This window comes from Thalassophryne amazonica, chromosome 5, assembly GCF_902500255.1.
Source record: "Thalassophryne amazonica chromosome 5, fThaAma1.1, whole genome shotgun sequence".
NCBI lineage: Eukaryota > Metazoa > Chordata > Actinopteri > Batrachoidiformes > Batrachoididae > Thalassophryne > Thalassophryne amazonica.
This window is the reverse complement of record NC_047107.1, coordinates 105,074,162-105,092,783: the sequence shown is the minus strand read 5'-3', so window position 1 is coordinate 105,092,783 and position 18,622 is coordinate 105,074,162. Positions and strand designations below refer to the sequence as shown.

General features: G+C 40.2%; 1 protein-coding gene across 4 annotated transcripts in view; it reads right to left on the bottom strand.

Moving 5' to 3' along the window:
- Positions 1-18,622, bottom strand: part of unc5db (unc-5 netrin receptor Db) — a 751,148-nt gene that overhangs the window by 21,342 nt on the left and 711,184 nt on the right. For all 4 annotated transcript variants that reach the window (XM_034171021.1, XM_034171024.1, XM_034171022.1 and 1 more), the window contains one exon: positions 9,794-9,943. In XM_034171021.1, the coding sequence (XP_034026912.1) occupies positions 9,794-9,943 (150 nt within the window). The remainder of the gene's footprint in view (positions 1-9,793; positions 9,944-18,622) is intronic.

Below are 18,622 nucleotides of genomic sequence, written 5' to 3'. Positions count from 1 at the left end.
GTATTCTCTCTGCTTTCCCGTTGATTTACTGCTGATGAACTATACCATAGGTGTGGTTTTTCTGGCTGACTGATTCTGCTCTTTGTCTCCCTGTCCGAGATGCAGATGGCATTGCACGAGATTGGTGTCTGCAGACAACAGGATGCTGGACTGGCCGTGAGATGCCATGCCTGAAGCTGATGCAGCAGATGTTTTGAATTCCTATTTTCTGTTCCTCAGCTTGATAAAACTTTGTAAAGGTATTGTAACTATTAGAATGGCCTACGCAGTGGGTCACCCCTCTGAGTCTGGTCTGCTTGAGGTTTCTTCCTCAATATTATCAGAGAGAGTTTTGCCTTACCACTGTGTGCTTGCACTAGGTGTTGGTAAGGTTAGACCTTACTTGTGTGAAGTGCCTTGAGGCAGCTTTGTTGATATTTGACGCTATATAAAATTAAATAAACTGAAATTGAAACCGGACCTTCATTTTCCTTCACAGTTAGTGGCTCCATTCAGACTGGGGTTAGTAATCTGGTTTGAGTGGGATTTGGGCTGTATCTGGCTTGATGTTTTTTTTTCTTTTTCTGAGTGTGAACACTGCAAATTGGATTTGAACTGGGTTGTTTCGATTTGAGGTCTGAACACAAACATTCAGAACAGGCTACAAAGAAACACTGACAATATTTGTTCTTCTATTCAAAGAGCAACCACAGAGCAAGGATAACTTTGATGGTTCTCTTCAATAAATATAGTTGACAGAAACATGTGATATACATTTCAGCTTATGCCATTTTGACAGTTTCACTGTTCATTCACTGACTACTTGCATGCATAAATGTTGATTTAGTCATCTCTTACTTTACTTTTAAAGGGTAGCACCTGTTTCAGACTACTAAAAAAAATTAATAGAAGTTATAATCATTCAAACATGTTTCCTTCATGAGACATGGTTTACTCTAAGAATAAATTGAAATACCCTTTGCAGATCGTCCAGAATGTTGCTGTGCGCCTTTTACCAGGGAGCACAAAACATGTTCATATCACCTTTTCTTGCTTCTTTGCATTGGCTCCCTGGTAATCTTAGAATCGATTTTAAGATTTTATTATTTATTTATAAACACTTAAATGGACTGGCCCCACAGTTGTGGACCTCCTCCAAATTTATCCTCCGTCACACGCTCTGAGGTCTGAGGGCCAGTTCCAGCTTGTGGTGACAAAGACTAGGCTTAAAACCAGGGGGACAGAGCCTTTTCTGTGGCAGGTCCCACACTTTGGAACGCTCTGTCCCTCCATGTCCAAACTGCCCCCACAGTGGAGTGTTTTAAGTCTTGCCTAAATGCCCACTTTTATTCTTTGGCTTTTAGCTCCGTGTGAGTTGTATGGTCCTCTGTTGTCTTTTAGTGTTTTAACTTGTAGTTTTATGATATTTTATTATAGATTCTATTTATGGTTTGATTTTGTACTTTTTAATGATATAGTCATTTATTTATTTATGGTTTTAATGTATTTATACTATTTTTTTATGGTAGGAGCACTGTTCTACTCACATTTTGTGCAGCACTTTGTTAACATTATGTTTGGAAAATGTACTATAGAAATAAAGTGGATTGGATTGGACTGGATTTCATGAAATTCCTCCTAAAAATGTGAAAGGAGTTGATTTCAGAATGCAGGCACCACTCATGAAACTGATGAAGTCTAGATTTGTTAATCAAGGGTCATAGCTCTGGTAAAATGTGCCCAACTTGAACAATATGATATGTGTATTACCAACCTATAACAAGGACTTTCACCATGTTTCATGAAATTCCTACTAAAAATGTGAGAGGTGTTGATTTCAGAATGCAGACACCCACTTATGAAACTGATGAAGTCTAGATTTGTAATCAAGGGTCATAACTCTGGTAAAATGGGCCCAACTTGAACGATATGATAATATGTGTATTACCAACCTAAGTTTCATGAAATTCCTCTTCAAAATGTCAGAGGTGTTGATTTCAGAATGCAAACACCCACTCGTGAAACTGATGGAGTCTAGATTTGTTAATCAAGGGTGATAACTCTGGCAAAATGGGCCCAACTTGAACGATATGAAATATTTTTATTACCAACCTATAACATGGACTTTCACCAAGTTTCATGAAATTCCTACTAAAAATGTGAGAGGAGATGATTTCAGAATGCAAACACCCACTCGTGAAACTGATGAAGTCTAGATTTGTTAATCAAGGGTGATAACTCTGGTAAAATGGGCCCAACTTGAACGATATGATAATATGTGTATTACCAACCTATAACATGGACTTTCACCAAATTTCATGAAATTCCTACTAAAAATGTGAGAGGAGTTGATTTCAGAATGCAAACACCCACTCATGAAACTGATGAAGTCTAGATTTGTTAATCAAGGGCCATAACTCTGGTAAAATGGGCCCAACTTGAACAATATGATAATAGGTGTATTACCAACATATATCAAGGACTTTCACCAAGTTTCATGAAATTCCTACTAAAAATGTGAGAGGAGTTGATTTCAGAATGCAGACACCCACTCAGGAAACTGATGAAGTCTAGATTTGTTAATCAAGGGCCATAACTCTGGTAAAATGGGCCCAACTTGAACAATATGATAATATGTGTATTACCAACCTATAACATGGACTTTAAGTTTTCATGAAATTCCTACTAAAAATGTGAGAGGAGTTGATTTCAGAATGCAAACACCCACTCATGAAACTGATGAAGTCTAGATTTGTTAATCAAGGGCCATAACTCTGGTAAAATGGGCCCAGCTTGAACAATATGATAATATGTGTATTAGCAACGTATATCAAGGACTTTCACCAAGTTTCATGAAATTCCTACTAAAAATGTGAGAGGAGTTGATTTTCAGAATGCAAACACCCACTCATGAAACGTGAAATGATTTGTTAATCAAGGGCCATAACTCTGGTAAAATGGGCCCAACTTGAACGATATGATAATATGTGTATTACCAACCTATAACATGGACTTTCACCAAGTTTCATGAAATTCCTACTAAAAATGTGAGAGGAGTTGATTTCAGAATGCAGACACCCACTCAGGAAACTGATGAAGTCTAGATTTGTTAATCAAGGGCCATAACTCTGGTAAAATGGGCCCAACTTGAACAATATGATAATATGTGTATTACCAACCTATAACATGGACTTTAAGTTTCATGAAATTCCTACTAAAAATGTGAGAGGAGTTGATTTCAGAATGCAAACACCCACTCATGAAACGTGAAATGATTTGTTAATCAAGGGCCATAACTCTGGTAAAATGGGCCCAACTTGAACGATATGATAATATGTGTATTACCAACCTATAACATGGACTTTCACCAAGTTTCATGAAATTCCTACTAAAAATGTGAGAGGAGTTGATTTCAGAATGCAGACACCCACTCAGGAAACTGATGAAGTCTAGATTTGTTAATCAAGGGCCATAACTCTGGTAAAATGGGCCCAACTTGAACAATATGATAATATGTGTATTACCAACCTATAACATGGACTTTAAGTTTCATGAAATTCCTACTAAAAATGTGAGAGGAGTTGATTTCAGAATGCAAACACCCACTCATGAAACTGATGAAGTCTAGATTTGTTAATCAAGGGCCATAACTCTGGTAAAATGGGCCCAGCTTGAACAATATGATAATATGTGTATTACCAACGTATATCAAGGACTTTCACCAAGTTTCATGAAATTCCTACTAAAAATGTGAGAGGAGTTGATTTTCAGAATGCAAACACCCACTCATGAAACGTGAAATGATTTGTTAATCAAGGGTCATAACTCTGGTAAAATGGGCCCAACTTCAACGATATGATAATATGTGTATTACCAACCTATAACATGGACTTTCACCAAGTTTCATGCAATTCCTAATAAAAATGTGAGAGGAGTTGATTTCAGAATGCAAACACCCACTCATGAAATTGATGAAGTCTAGATTTGTTAATCAAGGGCCATAACTCTGGTAAAATGGGCCCAACTTGAACGATATGATAATATGCATATTACCAAGCTATAACAAGGACTTTCACCAAGTTTCATGAAATTCCTCCTCAAAATGTCAGAGGTGCTGATTTCAGAATGCAAACACCCACTCAGGAAACTGATGAAGTCTAGATTTGTTAATCAAGGGTCATAACTCTGGTAAAATGGGCCCAACTTGAACAATATGATAATATGTATATTAATCAATCAATCAATCAATCAATTTTTTTATATAGCGCCAAATCACAACAAACAGTTGCCCCAAGGCGCTTTATATTGTAAGGCAAGGCCATACAATAATTATGTAAAACCCCAACGGTCAAAACGACCCCCTGTGAGCAAGCACTTGGCTACAGTGGGAAGGAAAAACTCCCTTTTAACAGGAAGAAACCTCCAGCAGAACCAGGCTCAGGGAGGGGCAGTCTTCTGCTGGGACTGGTTGGGGCTGAGGGAGAGAACCAAGAAAAAGACATGCTGTGGAGGGGAGCAGAGATCGATCACTAATGATTAAATGCAGAGTGGTGCATACAGAGCAAAAAGAGAAAGAAACAGTGCATCATGGGAACCCCCCAGCAGTCTACGTCTATAGCAGCATAACTAAGGGATGGTTCAGGGTCACCTGATCCAGCCCTAACTATAAGCTTTAGCAAAAAGGAAAGTTTTAAGCCTAATCTTAAAAGTAGAGAGGGTGTCTGTCTCCCTGATCTGAATTGGGAGCTGGTTCCACAGGAGAGGAGCCTGAAAGCTGAAGGCTCTGCCTCCCATTCTACTCTTACAAACCCTAGGAACTACAAGTAAGCCTGCAGTCTGAGAGCGAAGCGCTCTATTGGGGTGATATGGTACTACGAGGTCCCTAAGATAAGATGGGACCTGATTATTCAAAACCTTATAAGTAAGAAGAAGAATTTTAAATTCTATTCTAGAATTAACAGGAAGCCAATGAAGAGAGGCCAATATGGGTGAGATATGCTCTCTCCTTCTAGTCCCCGTCAGTACTCTAGCTGCAGCATTTTGAATTAACTGAAGGCTTTTTAGGGAACTTTTAGGACAACCTGATAATAATGAATTACAATAGTCCAGCCTAGAGGAAATAAATGCATGAATTAGTTTTTCAGCATCACTCTGAGACAAGACCTTTCTGATTTTAGAGATATTGCGTAAATGCAAAAAAGCAGTCCTACATATTTGTTTAATATGCGCTTTGAATGACATATCCTGATCAAAAATGACTCCAAGATTTCTCACAGTATTACTAGAGGTCAGGGTAATGCCATCCAGAGTAAGGATCTGGTTAGACACCATGTTTCTAAGATTTGTGGGGCCAAGTACAATAACTTCAGTTTTATCTGAGTTTAAAAGCAGGAAATTAGAGGTCATCCATGTCTTTATGTCTGTAAGACAATCCTGCAGTTTAGCTAATTGGTGTGTGTCCTCTGGCTTCATGGATAGATAAAGCTGGGTATCATCTGCGTAACAATGAAAATTTAAGCAATACCGTCTAATAATACTGCCTAAGGGAAGCATGTATAAAGTAAATAAAATTGGTCCTAGCACAGAACCTTGTGGAACTCCATAATTAACTTTAGTCTGTGAAGAAGATTCCCCATTTACATGAACAAATTGTAATCTATTAGACAAATATGATTCAAACCACCGCAGCGCAGTGCCTTTAATACCTATGGCATGCTCTAATCTCTGTAATAAAATTTTATGGTCAACAGTATCAAAAGCAGCACTGAGGTCTAACAGAACAAGCACAGAGATGAGTCCACTGTCCGAGGCCATAAGAAGATCATTTGTAACCTTCACTAATGCTGTTTCTGTACTATGATGAATTCTAAAACCTGACTGAAACTCTTCAAATAGACCATTCCTCTGCAGATGATCAGTTAGCTGTTTTACAACTACCCTTTCAAGAATTTTTGAGAGAAAAGGAAGGTTGGAGATTGGCCTATAATTAGCTAAGATAGCTGGGTCAAGTGATGGCTTTTTAAGTAATGGTTTAATTACTGCCACCTTAAAAGCCTGTGGTACATAGCCAACTAACAAAGATAGATTGATCATATTTAAGATCGAAGCATTAAATAATGGTAGGGCTTCCTTGAGCAGCCTGGTAGGAATGGGGTCTAATAAACATGTTGATGGTTTGGATGAAGTAACTAATGAGAATAACTCAGAACAATCGGAGAGAAAGAGTCTAACCAAATACCGGCATCACTGAAAGCAGCCAAAGATAACGATACGTCTTTGGGATGGTTATGAGTAATTTTTTCTCTAATAGTTAAAATTTTGTTAGCAAAGAAAGTCATGAAGTCATTACTAGTTAAAGTTAATGGAATACTCAGCTCAATAGAGCTCTGACTCTTTGTCAGCCTGGCTACAGTGCTGAAAAGAAACCTGGGGTTGTTCTTATTTTCTTCAATTAGTGATGAGTAGAAAGATGTCCTAGCTTTACGGAGGGCTTTTTTATAGAGCAACAGACTCTTTTTCCAGGCTAAGTGAAGATCTTCTAAATTAGTGAGACGCCATTTCCTCTCCAACTTACGGGTTATCTGCTTTAAGCTACGAGTTTGTGAGTTATACCACGGAGTCAGACACTTCTGATTTAAAGCTCTCTTTTTCAGAGGAGCTACAGCATCCAAAGTTGTCTTCAATGAGGATGTAAAACTATTGACGAGATACTCTATCTCCCTTACAGAGTTTAGGTAGCTACTCTGCACTGTGTTGGTATATGGCATTAGAGAACATAAAGAAGGAATCATATCCTTAAACCTAGTTACAGCGCTTTCTGAAAGACTTCTAGTGTAATGAAACTTATTCCCCACTGCTGGGTAGTCCATCAGAGTAAATGTAAATGTTATTAAGAAATGATCAGACAGAAGGGAGTTTTCAGGGAATACTGTTAAGTCTTCTATTTCCATACCATAAGTCAGAACAAGATCTAAGATATGATTAAAGTGGTGGGTGGACTCATTTACTTTTGAGCAAAGCCAATAGAGTCTAATAATAGATTAAATGCAGTGTTGAGGCTGTCATTCTCAGCATCTGTGTGGATGTTAAAATCGCCCACTATAATTATCTTATCTGAGCTAAGCACTAAGTCAGACAAAAGGTCTGAAAATTCACAGAGAAACTCACAGTAACGACCAGGTGGACGATAGATAATAACAAATAAAACTGGTTTTTGGGACTTCCAATTTGGATGGACAAGACTAAGAGACAAGCTTTCAAATGAATTAAAGCTCTGTCTGGGTTTTGGATTAATTAATAAGCTGGAATGGAAGATTGCTGCTAATCCTCCACCCCGGCCCGTGCTACGAGCATTCTGACAGTTAGTGTGACTCGGGGGTGTTGACTCATTTAAACTAACATATTCATCCTGCTGTAACCAGGTTTCTGTTAGGCAGAATAAATCAATATGTTGATCAATTATTATATCATTTACCAACAGGGACTTAGAAGAGAGAGACCTAATGTTTAATAGACCACATTTAACTGTTTTAGTCTGTGGTGCAGTTGAAGGTGCTATATTATTTTTTCTTTTTGAATTTTTATGCTTAAATAGATTTTTGCTGGTTATTGGTAGTCTGGGAGCAGGCACCGTCTCTACGGGGATGGGGTAATGAGGGGATGGCAGGGGGAGAGAAGCTGCAGAGAGGTGTGTAAGACTACAACTCTGCTTCCTGGTCCCAACCCTGGGACCATATTACCAACCTATAACATGGACTTTCACCAAGTTTCATGAAATTCCTACTAAAAATGTCAGAGGTGTTGATTTCGGAATGCAGACATCCACTCAGGAAACTGTTGAAGTCTAGATTTGTTAATCAAGGGCCATAACTCTGGTAAAATGGCCCCAACTTGAATGATATGATAATACGAGGTCTGTCTGAAAAGTAACGGACCTTTTTATTTTTTTCCAAAACTATATGGATTTGAATCACATGTGATTGCATCAGCCAAGCTTGAACCTTCGTGCGCATGCGTGAGTTTTTTCACGCCTGTCGGTTGCGTCATTCGCCTGTGGGCAGGCTTTGAGTGAGCACTGGTCCACCCCCTCGTCGGATTTTATTGTCAGGGAAATGGCAGAGCGACTGCCGCTTTGCTCCATGAAATTTTTTTCAGAAACTGTTAGAGACAGCCAGTTGGAAACCATTCGAGATTCAGATGGCTTTCTGTGAAGATTCTGTCGGCGTCACACGAATTAAGGAGTGTTAAAACCTTTTTAAAGACGGCCCACAGCGGCGGAGGGTGCGCGGCGCACCGAGCGGCCATCGACAGGCTGGAACGACCAGATCATTTCCAAACTGAACGCTGTGTTGATCCGGGACATCGTGTGACTACCACAGAAATGGCAAGAGAGCTGGACATTTTTGGCACTTTTGTGGCACATTCCACTGTTACAGGAGATTTTGTAATGAAAGACGTGCGGAGGAATTCACACGCACGGAGCCGCTCATGGCGCGCAACAAAAAAAACACCTCCGTGTTGGAAACCATTCGGAAGATTCAGACGGCTTTCGATGGCTTTTCAGTCGAGTGAGTATCCGAGAAATTGTGTAACAGCTGGACATACCACAACATGTCCTGTGAGACTTCCAACATGGTGTTTTTTTGTTGCGCGCCATGAGCGTCTCCATGCAGACGCACAAATTGGCGTGAAAAAACTCACGCATAAGCACAAAGGTTCAAGCTTGGCTGATGCAATCACACGTGATTCAAATCCATATAGTTTTTGAAAAAAATAAAAAGGTCTGTTACTTTTCAGACAGACCTCGTATGTGTATTACCAACCTATAACATGGACTTTCACCAAGTTTCATGAAATTCCTACTAAAAATGTGAGAGGAGTTGATTTCAGAATGCAAACACCCACTCAGGAAACGGATGAAGTCTAGATTTGTTATTCAAGGGCCATAACTCTGGTAAAATGGGCCCAACTTGAACAATATGATAATATGCATATTACCAAGCTATAACAAGGACTTTCACCACGTTTCATGAAATTCCTCCTCAAAATGTCAGAGGTGCTGATTTCAGAATGCAAACACCTACTCAGGAAACTGATGAAGTCTATATTGGCACAACATCAATCAATCAATCAGTCAATCAAGTTTTATTTCTAAAGCGCTTTATAGCAACCAAAGTTGATCAAAGTGCTGCACACAGTTAAAAACAACCATAAGATAAAACATATACATCTAAAATATATTACAGTTGTCAATTTCCAGGGAGTCACAGCTCTATGTGTCAAAGGCCAATTGAAACAAATATGTTTTCAGCCTGGCTTTGAACAGGGGCAGGGATGAGATGGAGCGTAACTCCAGAGGAAGAGAGTTCCAGAGTTTAGGACCTGCAATGGCAAAGGCACGATCGCCCCACTGTCTATACCTCGACCTTGGACCCACCAGCAGGTGTTGGTCTAAGGAGCGCAAGGCTCTGCTGGGCTGGTGAGGGGTCAAAATATCACTGAGGTAAGCCAGTGCGAGGCCATAGATTGAACAAAATATGAACATCAAGAGTTTAAATTGTATTCGGAACTGAACTGGGAGCCAATGGAGGGAGTAAAGAGCTGGTGTTTATGAGTGTTGGTGAGGAGGTGAGCAGCTGCATTCTGCACCAGTTACAGATGGTAAAGAGAGGCTTGACTAAGTCCAGTGTATAGAGCATTACAATAATCCAAACGTGAGCTGATAAAAGCATGGACGTAATCCCCCTTCGGGCTTTCGGCCAGCAGGGGATAAAAAAGTCTTAGGACTTATACTCCAGAAAATTCAGTACTTTACCTGACACGTGGTAAAGGGTTTGATGCTCCACAGGAACTGGGGAACATCTTGGATTGACACCTGGAGGCTGAAGGTGTTCGCTCTGAAAGGCAGCATCTTTGGCTCTTCGAGGAGCTGACCACCTTTGGTCTTCTCTGCAGCCACCACTCCCTGGAAAATAAAGGAAATCAAAGGACAAGAAAAAAAAAACAAAAAAAAAAAAAAACAGAAATGGTCAGAAAAAGAGGAGATAAGATAAATTACAAGAAGAAGCAAAGAAAGTGAGATGAGAGGCATAAAGACCTAAAGTACACAAGAAGGGTATCCTTTGATGCATCGCTGTTTGCATATCAGCACCAACACCTGTTGCGAAGTCTTCCTCTGTCGCCAACTAACAACTCATTTCGAACGCAAACAGAAACAAGCCGCCAAGACGTGACGTCAAGTTTCAGTTGAGTGAATCAGTCAGCTCTTGCTCTCTATTAACATCTAATCTGCCGCCTAAATATGACAGATAAAGCCTCAATTTAGTTGTAGTGCTCTGGAAACACGTGCGTTCGGGGCAAACGTCCATCTCCCAAATTGAATTTGTGATGATGAAAGAGTACTATGATTGCTGCATGCAGGTATTCATCTGTTATCAGTGTTCACTGTCCCCGGTAGGACTGAACCTGTCCATCCTGAGCCATCTCAATCAGTCACCTCAAGGGGAACAGGCAGAGATGGGAGCTGTCAGAAAACCTTGGCGTCGCTCATCGGTTCTGAAGCGCTCGCGTGTGTTTGTGCAGATGAGTGTAGCGAAAATGCGGATAAAAGTGAAAGAGGGAAGCTGTTCCATCTAGCAACTGGACAATGCTGGAGTTTGCTTTGGTTGGATCAGCGATGACATTTGGCGTTTAGACTCATTTGAAGCTGTTGACATGCTGGGATAGAAGCTGACCACACACACACACACACACACACACACACACACACACACACACACACACACACACACACACACACACACACACACACACACACACACACACACACACACACACACACACACACACACACACACACACAGGCTGCTTATTTGCTGTTTTACACATCACAAACATTTTTTTTTTTACTTTTTTTTCCACAGCTGTGAATGTGGCAGCATTCAATAAGAAATCAGGATCCACACACTGTGAAACTTCAGATCCAGAATTAAGTGTTGCAATGAATCGTTCATTATGGTTTATTTACTTATTTATGGTGGTAATGAGATATTTAGCATTTAGCTGCTGCAGAAATTACGTCCATCATCAAGTGGGGGCAAAGGCTGAGGTGAAGAGTGTTTTTGAGTATTTACACTGAAAGCAAATTATTTTTTTCAGCAGAATACTAGTAAGTGTGGTATAATCAGGCAGGAAGCATGTATCTGTTGTCTTTCACATACGCCTGAAAAGAGTGACCTTGAACAGGCTACAAATTGCTGATAGTGTAATATTATTTTTCACCACTCCAAAACAAAATTTTTCCTGTCATTTGTCAAAGTCGTACAGTGCATCCAGAAAGTATTCACAGCTCTGCACCTTTTCCACATTTTATAATGTTACAGCCTTATTCCAAAATAGATGACATTCTTTTTTTTTCAAAATTCTACACACAATACCCCACAATGACAATGCAAAAAAGAAGTTTGTTGTTAAGATTTCTGCAAATTTATTAAAAAAAAAAACACATCATTTTTTGGGGTGCTTTTCTGCAATTGCAAACAAAACTTTCTGTACCAAATATAAAGATCTGTTTTTCTATTGTATCAAATACTTATTTCATACAATAAAAGGCAAATTAATTATTTAAAAATAAATAATAGAAATAAATAAGATAAAATAAGATTGGCCAAATATTTACAACCCTAATTCCAATGAAGTTGGAACGTTGTGTAAAATGTAAATAAAAACAGAATACAATGATTTGCAAATCCTCTTCAACCTATATTCAATTGAATACACCACAAAGACAAGATATTTAATGTTCAAACTGATAAACTTTATTGTTTTTGTGCAAATATTTGCTCATTTTGAAATGGATGCCTGCAACATGTTTAAAAAAAGCTGGGACAGTGGTATGTTTACCACTGTGTTACATCACCTTTCCTTGTAACAACACTCAGTAAGTATTGAGAACTGAGGACACTAATTGTTGAAGCTTTGTAGGTGGAATTCTTTCCCATTCTTGCTTGATCTACGACTTCAGTTGTTCAACAGTCCGGGGTCTCCGTTGTCATATTTTGTGCTTCATAATGTGCCACACATTTTCAATGGGTGACAGGTCTGGACTGCATGCAGGCCAGTCTAGTACCCGCACTCTTTTACTATGAAGCCACGCTGTTGTAACATGTGCAGAATGTGGCTTGTCATTGTCTTGCTGAAATAAGCAGGGACGTCCCTGAAAAAGACGTTGCTTGGATGGCAGCATGTGTTGCTCCAAAACCTGGATGTACCTTTCAGCATTGATGGTGCCATCACAGATGTGTAAGTTGCCAATGTCATGGGCACTAACACACCATCATACCATGACAGATGCTGGCTTTTGAACTTTGCGCTGGTAACAATCTGGATGGTCTTGTTCCTCTTTTGTCCAGAGAACACAATGTCCATGGTTTCCAAAAACAATTTGAAATGTGGACTCATCAGACCACAGCACACTTTTCCACTTTGCGTCTGTCCATTTCAAATGAGCTCGGGCCCAGAGGAGGCAGCGGCGTTTCTGGATGATGTTGATGTATGGCTTTTGCTTTGCATGGTAGAGTTTTAACTTGCACTTGTAGATGTAGCGACAAACTGTGTTAACTGACAATGGTTTTCTGAAGTGTTCCTGAGCCCACGCAGTAAGATCTTTCACATGATGTCAGTTTTTTTTTTTTATGCAGTGCCACCTGAGGGATCGAAGGTCACGGGCATTCAATGTTGGTTTTCAGTCTTGCTGCTTAAGTGTAGAAAGTTCTCCAGATTCTCTGAATCTTCTGATTATACGAGGTCTGTTAGAAAAGTGTCAGACCTTTTTATTTTTTGCAAAAACCATATGGATTTGAATCAGGGGTGGTGGCCAAGTGGTTAATGTGCTTGGTTTCAGTTCGGAAGGTTCTGGGTTCAAATCCCACCCCTGCCACATTTATCCATGTAATGTGGAGTTGCGTCAGGAAGGGCATCCGGCGTAAAACCTGTGCCAAATCAACATGCAGATCCACCTTGGATTTGCTGTGGCGACCCCGAGTGCAAACAAGGGAGCAGCCGAAGGGACTTACTTTTTTATATGGATTTGAATCACGTGTGATTGCATCAGCCAAGCTTGAACCTTCGTATGCATGCGTGAGTTTTTTCACTCCTGTCGGTTGCGTCATTCGCCTGTGAGCAGGCTTTGTGTGAGCAGTGGTCCACCCCTCTCGTCAGATTTTTATTGCGAATAAATGAACGATTTGAAGCTTTGCTGCATCAATTTTTTCCAGACTCTGTGAGAGACCTCCAGGTGGACACCATTCGGAAAATTCAGATGGCTTTCAGGGACCATTTTATGGGGATTACACAGATTCAGGAGTGCTCCAGCCGGTTTAAAGACCGCCCACAGCGTCTGAGAGCGTGGCGCACTCCGAGCGCTGATCGACAGCACTTTTTTGGCACATTCCACTGTTACAGGAGTTTTTTCATGGAAAAAGAAGCGGACGGATGCGCCACCGTGCCGCTCATGACGCAGGACAAAACCACCTCCATGTTGGTCTCACAGGACGGCTTTGAGATGGATTTCAGATGGCTGTCGGTGGCTTTTTAGTCGTGTGACTATCTGAGAAATTGTGCATGAGCTGGACATGCCCCAACATGTTCTGTGAGGCTTCATCACGGCGTTGCTTTGCGCCATGTGGCTCCGCCGCGACGAGCGAAATTCCTCTGCTCCTCTTTCCATGACAAAAACTCCTGTAACAGTGGAATGTGCCGTTCATTTATAAACTGGACGCTGTGTTTTATCCGGGACGTCCTCTGACTAGCACAGGAATTGCGGAAGACGTGGACATCAGCACTTTTTCGGCACATTGAGACAGACGTGCGGAGGAATTCCGCGCGTCGTGGCGGAGCCGCATGGCGCAAAGCAACGTCGTGCTGATGTCCACACCTTATGCCTTTTTTGTGGAAGTCAGACGACGTCCCGGATCAACAAAGCCTTCACGTTGGAAATGATGTGGTTGTTTCAGCGGGGTGTCAGCCTGTCGATCGGCGCTCGGAGTGCGCCACGCTCTCAGACACTGTGGGTGGCTTTAAACCGGCTGGAGCACTCCTTAATCTGTGTAATCCCCATAAAATGGTCCCTGAAAGCCATCTGAATTTTCCGAATGGTGTCCACCTGGAGGTCTCTCACAGTTTCTGGAAAAAATTGATGCAGCAAAGCTCCAAATATTTCAGACATTTATTCGCAATAAACATCCGACCAGAGGGGTGGACCACTGCTCACACAAAGCCTGCTCACAGGCGAATGACGCAACCGACAGGCGTGAAAAACCTCATGCATGCGCACGAAGGTTCAAGCTTGGCTGATGCAATCACACGTGATTCAAATCCATATGGTTTTTGCAAAAAAATAAAAAGGTCCGATACTTTTCTAACAGCCCTCGTATTATGGACTGTAATAGAATCCCTAAATAACTTGCAATTGAACATTAAGAAAGATTGTTCATAAACTGTTATGTTATGTTACTATTTTTTCATGCAGTTGTTGACAAAGTGGTGATCCTCGCCCCATCTTTGCTTGTGAACCTTTTATACCCAGTCATGACACTCACAATTTGTGCCCTCAGTTCCCAAAGGCTTATTGAGTGTTGTTAGAAGGAAAGGTGATGCAACACAGTGGTAAACATACCACTATCCCAGCTTTTTTGAAACATGTTGCAGGCATCCATTTCAAAATGAGCAAATGTTTGCACAAAACCATAAAGTTTATCAGTTTGAACATTAAATATCTTGTCTTTGTGGTGTATTCAATTGAATATAGGTTGAAGAGGATTTGCAAATCACTATTCTGTTTTTATTTACATAATGGCCCAACTTCATTGGAATTGGGGATGTATTATTTTCCTTAGCAACATACACAATTGGTCATTTCGCTGACATCAAGGGGCAGATGAGTGAGCGACCAAGAAGAGAAATGATACGTTCTGTGCTTCAGTTGTTGGAAATGCACTGTTGAATGAGAGTCAGTTGGTGGAAATGTTGTTTTAATGATTCATATTTCATGTAGGCACATACTATTAAGTAAAACTAACATTGGCAATACTTTAAAAAATATATTTTATAATTTTTACCCTCCACACCTGGGAGAATAGTGCTGGGGGAGGACGGACAGGCTAAGGTAAGTAAGTAACTGTATAATCTGTCACTTTTCAATTTCAATTTCTTTGCATTTAGCACAGTAAGCATGAATGTTTATGGGACCTCTATCAGCCTTTCTCAAACAGTGGACCACCGTCCACTGGTGGTCTATGAACGACTCCTAGTGGTCGGTGAGTATGTTGGTAAAATATCACATTTTAAATTAATATCATATCCTAACTTAAAAGTGTTTCTCAAATTATTTAAATATGACTCCAAACCATAATAGATAGTAACTATGTGAATGAGTAAACATTTTGCTTGCTCAGTATCAAGTAGCAACACTGGTTTTTGGCCCGATTGTGGAGGTCATTTTTCTTGAAGTTTCTTGACTCCTCGCTTTAGGCTGGCTCCAAAATAGCCTGGTACAAAAAACAGTTTTGGTCTCTGTTGATAGTTTCCGCCTCCATGACAACTGTATGGGGGTAAATTTTTTTCTAAGTCCTTAGTTTAAGATGTTAATTTTGAGGGAGCACTGCTCCCATGCATGATGTCATCATCACTATGTGTGGCTATGTTGTGACAAACAACATAAACTAATCTCATAGGGGATAATTTTCAACAATTTCAGGTAGAATGAAACGTCCCCTGATACATACAACATTATGAAACCAAGGAGGCAGTTTAGCACCACCATCCCCAGCAGACGTTGGCACAGTGTTGGCACACTTGGCAGAGCACACAATCCCGACCAACTGGAGGCTTAGTATAATATGGTCGTAAAATTTTTTTTTATCAAGTTTATAAATCTGAACATAATTCACTGGCGTATTCAAACTAACAGCAACATTGCCCCTAGTCACAGAGAAACGCCGATTCAAATGGGTTTGTCATCAAAACGGCCACAGGTGAAGAAAACACCTTCTTTATCCAAATGTTTGTGCTGCATCAGGCCTCCTGTTGATCCAAAATTCACTCTGTGAATTGACATTGTGCTGCAGCTTGGAAAACAGTCAGCAGGGATGTGGCAACAGCACAAAAAAGAACCCAAGGGATGAGCAAAAAGTCTGGCATCTGCTCGGCAGACTGGAAATTCATAAACTAAACCCAGAATGCACTTTAAAGCTGGCTGCCACTGACGGCTGTGACATGACAGAGAGGCGTTCAGGAGCCACATTCAGTCACGAGGCTCTCTGTTCTGCACTCCTCTGTTAGTCTGGTGTCTCCAGAGACGACATGAAGCCTGATTTCCCTGACATTCACTGATGAGATCCCTATGTGGAGAAAACCAGCAGGTCGCTGAAGGATAATCAAGATAAATAAAGTGATTGGTTATCATTTGAATGGTAGTGATTATAGCAACTTTTGTCTCAGACTATAAAAACCACTGGAAAAGAATCTGCCATTCTGTTGCAGCGTCCCCGAGATCAAGACTGCAGTATTATTTCACAAAGATTATAAATCTGCAATCGCTGCATTGATGAGAAGCAACCATGTGGTTTCCTTTTCTAATCTCAGACACAAGGATCCAAATAGCAATGAATTGGCTAAAATAATCTAAGTTTGCCAGTCTGTCCAGCACAACATGTTTTCCAAAAAGGGGGTGTGGTGACCAGTGTTGCCACAGTTACTTTGAAAAAGTAATCCAATTACTCCTTGAAAAAGTAACTTAGTTACTTTACTGATTACTCAATTGTAAAAGTAACTAAGTTAGATTACTAGTTACTTTTTTAGTTACTTTCCCCAGCTGCCCACAACAACCCTCTGCCACCTCAACATGACAGTGATACTTGTTTTGCCAAAACTCACTTTATAGTCACCCTTTCTTGGCTTCAATGAAAATAAATACTTGTTTTTTAAAAAGTAAAATAAAGACCTCTTTCTTGACCTCATATTTAACTGTTGACAGCACTGTAACAGTAAAACTTGCAATTTCTAAAATACATTGTTTATAAATGTAACTATTAAATTCATTCTAACATTTTTCTAACATTTAAATTCTCTCTAAACATTTTACTTGTCGAAATTATTATTATTTTAAGTAGTATTAGTAGTTGTAGTAAAAAAAAGGCTTCAAAACTGGACCTTTAATCTAGGGGTGTTGTGGGGGGGGGGAGGGGGGGCAATCCTTGCCCCACGCCCCATTCCATCTGGATTCGCCCCTGCTTTGGCATTTGAGCACAAAGAATGGATAACATTTATTTATGCAGAAAACATGACCAGATTTACAGGTAAGAAAGTTTTATTGTTTTTTTCACATCATGTGGTCCTCAGAAAGAGAGTTTAGGTGCATTTGAGTGGAAAATAGTGTCAGTTGTTGACGTGTCGTGGAGGATCAGCTGTTTTTAGCAGCAGATACTGAGCGGCTCGGAGAAAAAAAGCATAAAAAAGTCTTTGTAAAGCTCAATGCAGGTGTGCTGTTGTCACTGTGCTTTAAGAGGTGAAGACGAGTCGTAGCTGCTGCAGAAAAACGTGGATGAAAAGCTCACAGCTCGCTTAAAGTGTGTAGTTCAGTCGAACCCCGACCCCCTGCCCACAGAGCAAGTTTAATGCTGCTATCGACCCATAATGCAAAAATAATAGTAACGCACAGTGACTTGGAGAAGTAACTTTAACCTGATTACTGATTTGGAAAGATTAACGCGTTAGATTACTCGTTACTAAAAAAAGTGGTCAGATTAGAGTAACGCGTTACCGGCATCACTGGTGGTGACAAATGGAAGCAGCCAGTAGTGGATTCGCTGGTTTAAATTGTCGACTGTAAAGAAAATGGAAAATGTTCTTCCTTCACAGTAAGAGTACTTTACTGTGTAAACAAACTCGACCATTAACTCAAAGGTGTTCTTTCTCTCCCTGACATCCTTGACAATCTATTATGTGATTCTCTGTCCACTCCATCCCTATATTTTATTACTCTGAAGCAACACAAATTTCAAAACCAAAGACCTAGAAAGCATTCAAGGAGTATGTACCTTCACCACATATTCCTTAAAACCTCTGGATCCTGGATTAAAATATAATCCAGATAAAATCCCTCATCTTCTGGGTACATTATTACTCTGCTCACCAAATTTCATCAACATCCTCTCATACCTTTTTGAATTTAATGTTGCTAAAGTGATGAGCATTCTTCTGGATCTTGGTTCCAGAATTCAATCAAGGGTCATGGGGGGAAGGGCTGTGTGTGTGTGTGTGTGTGTGTGTGTGTGTGGGGGGGGGGGGGGGGGGGGGGGGGAGCTAGAGTGCCTTAATTGAGAGAGTGGTGTCAACTCACAACATGGTGCCATTTTGGTTCCAACTGTGCTGAACTAATGAATGAACCTTTAATGTTTTCAATATATTTTTAAAATCATTTAATCACATAGAGCAACACATCCAGGTACAGTTACTATAAAAATAAATATTAAAAAAGCTATCAAATTTACATAAATTTACAATTTATGGTGATTTATTTAATTAATTTAAAGCCTGATTTATGCAGCTGCACAGCTGTAACTCTGTGTCATGCAATGACGTGTGT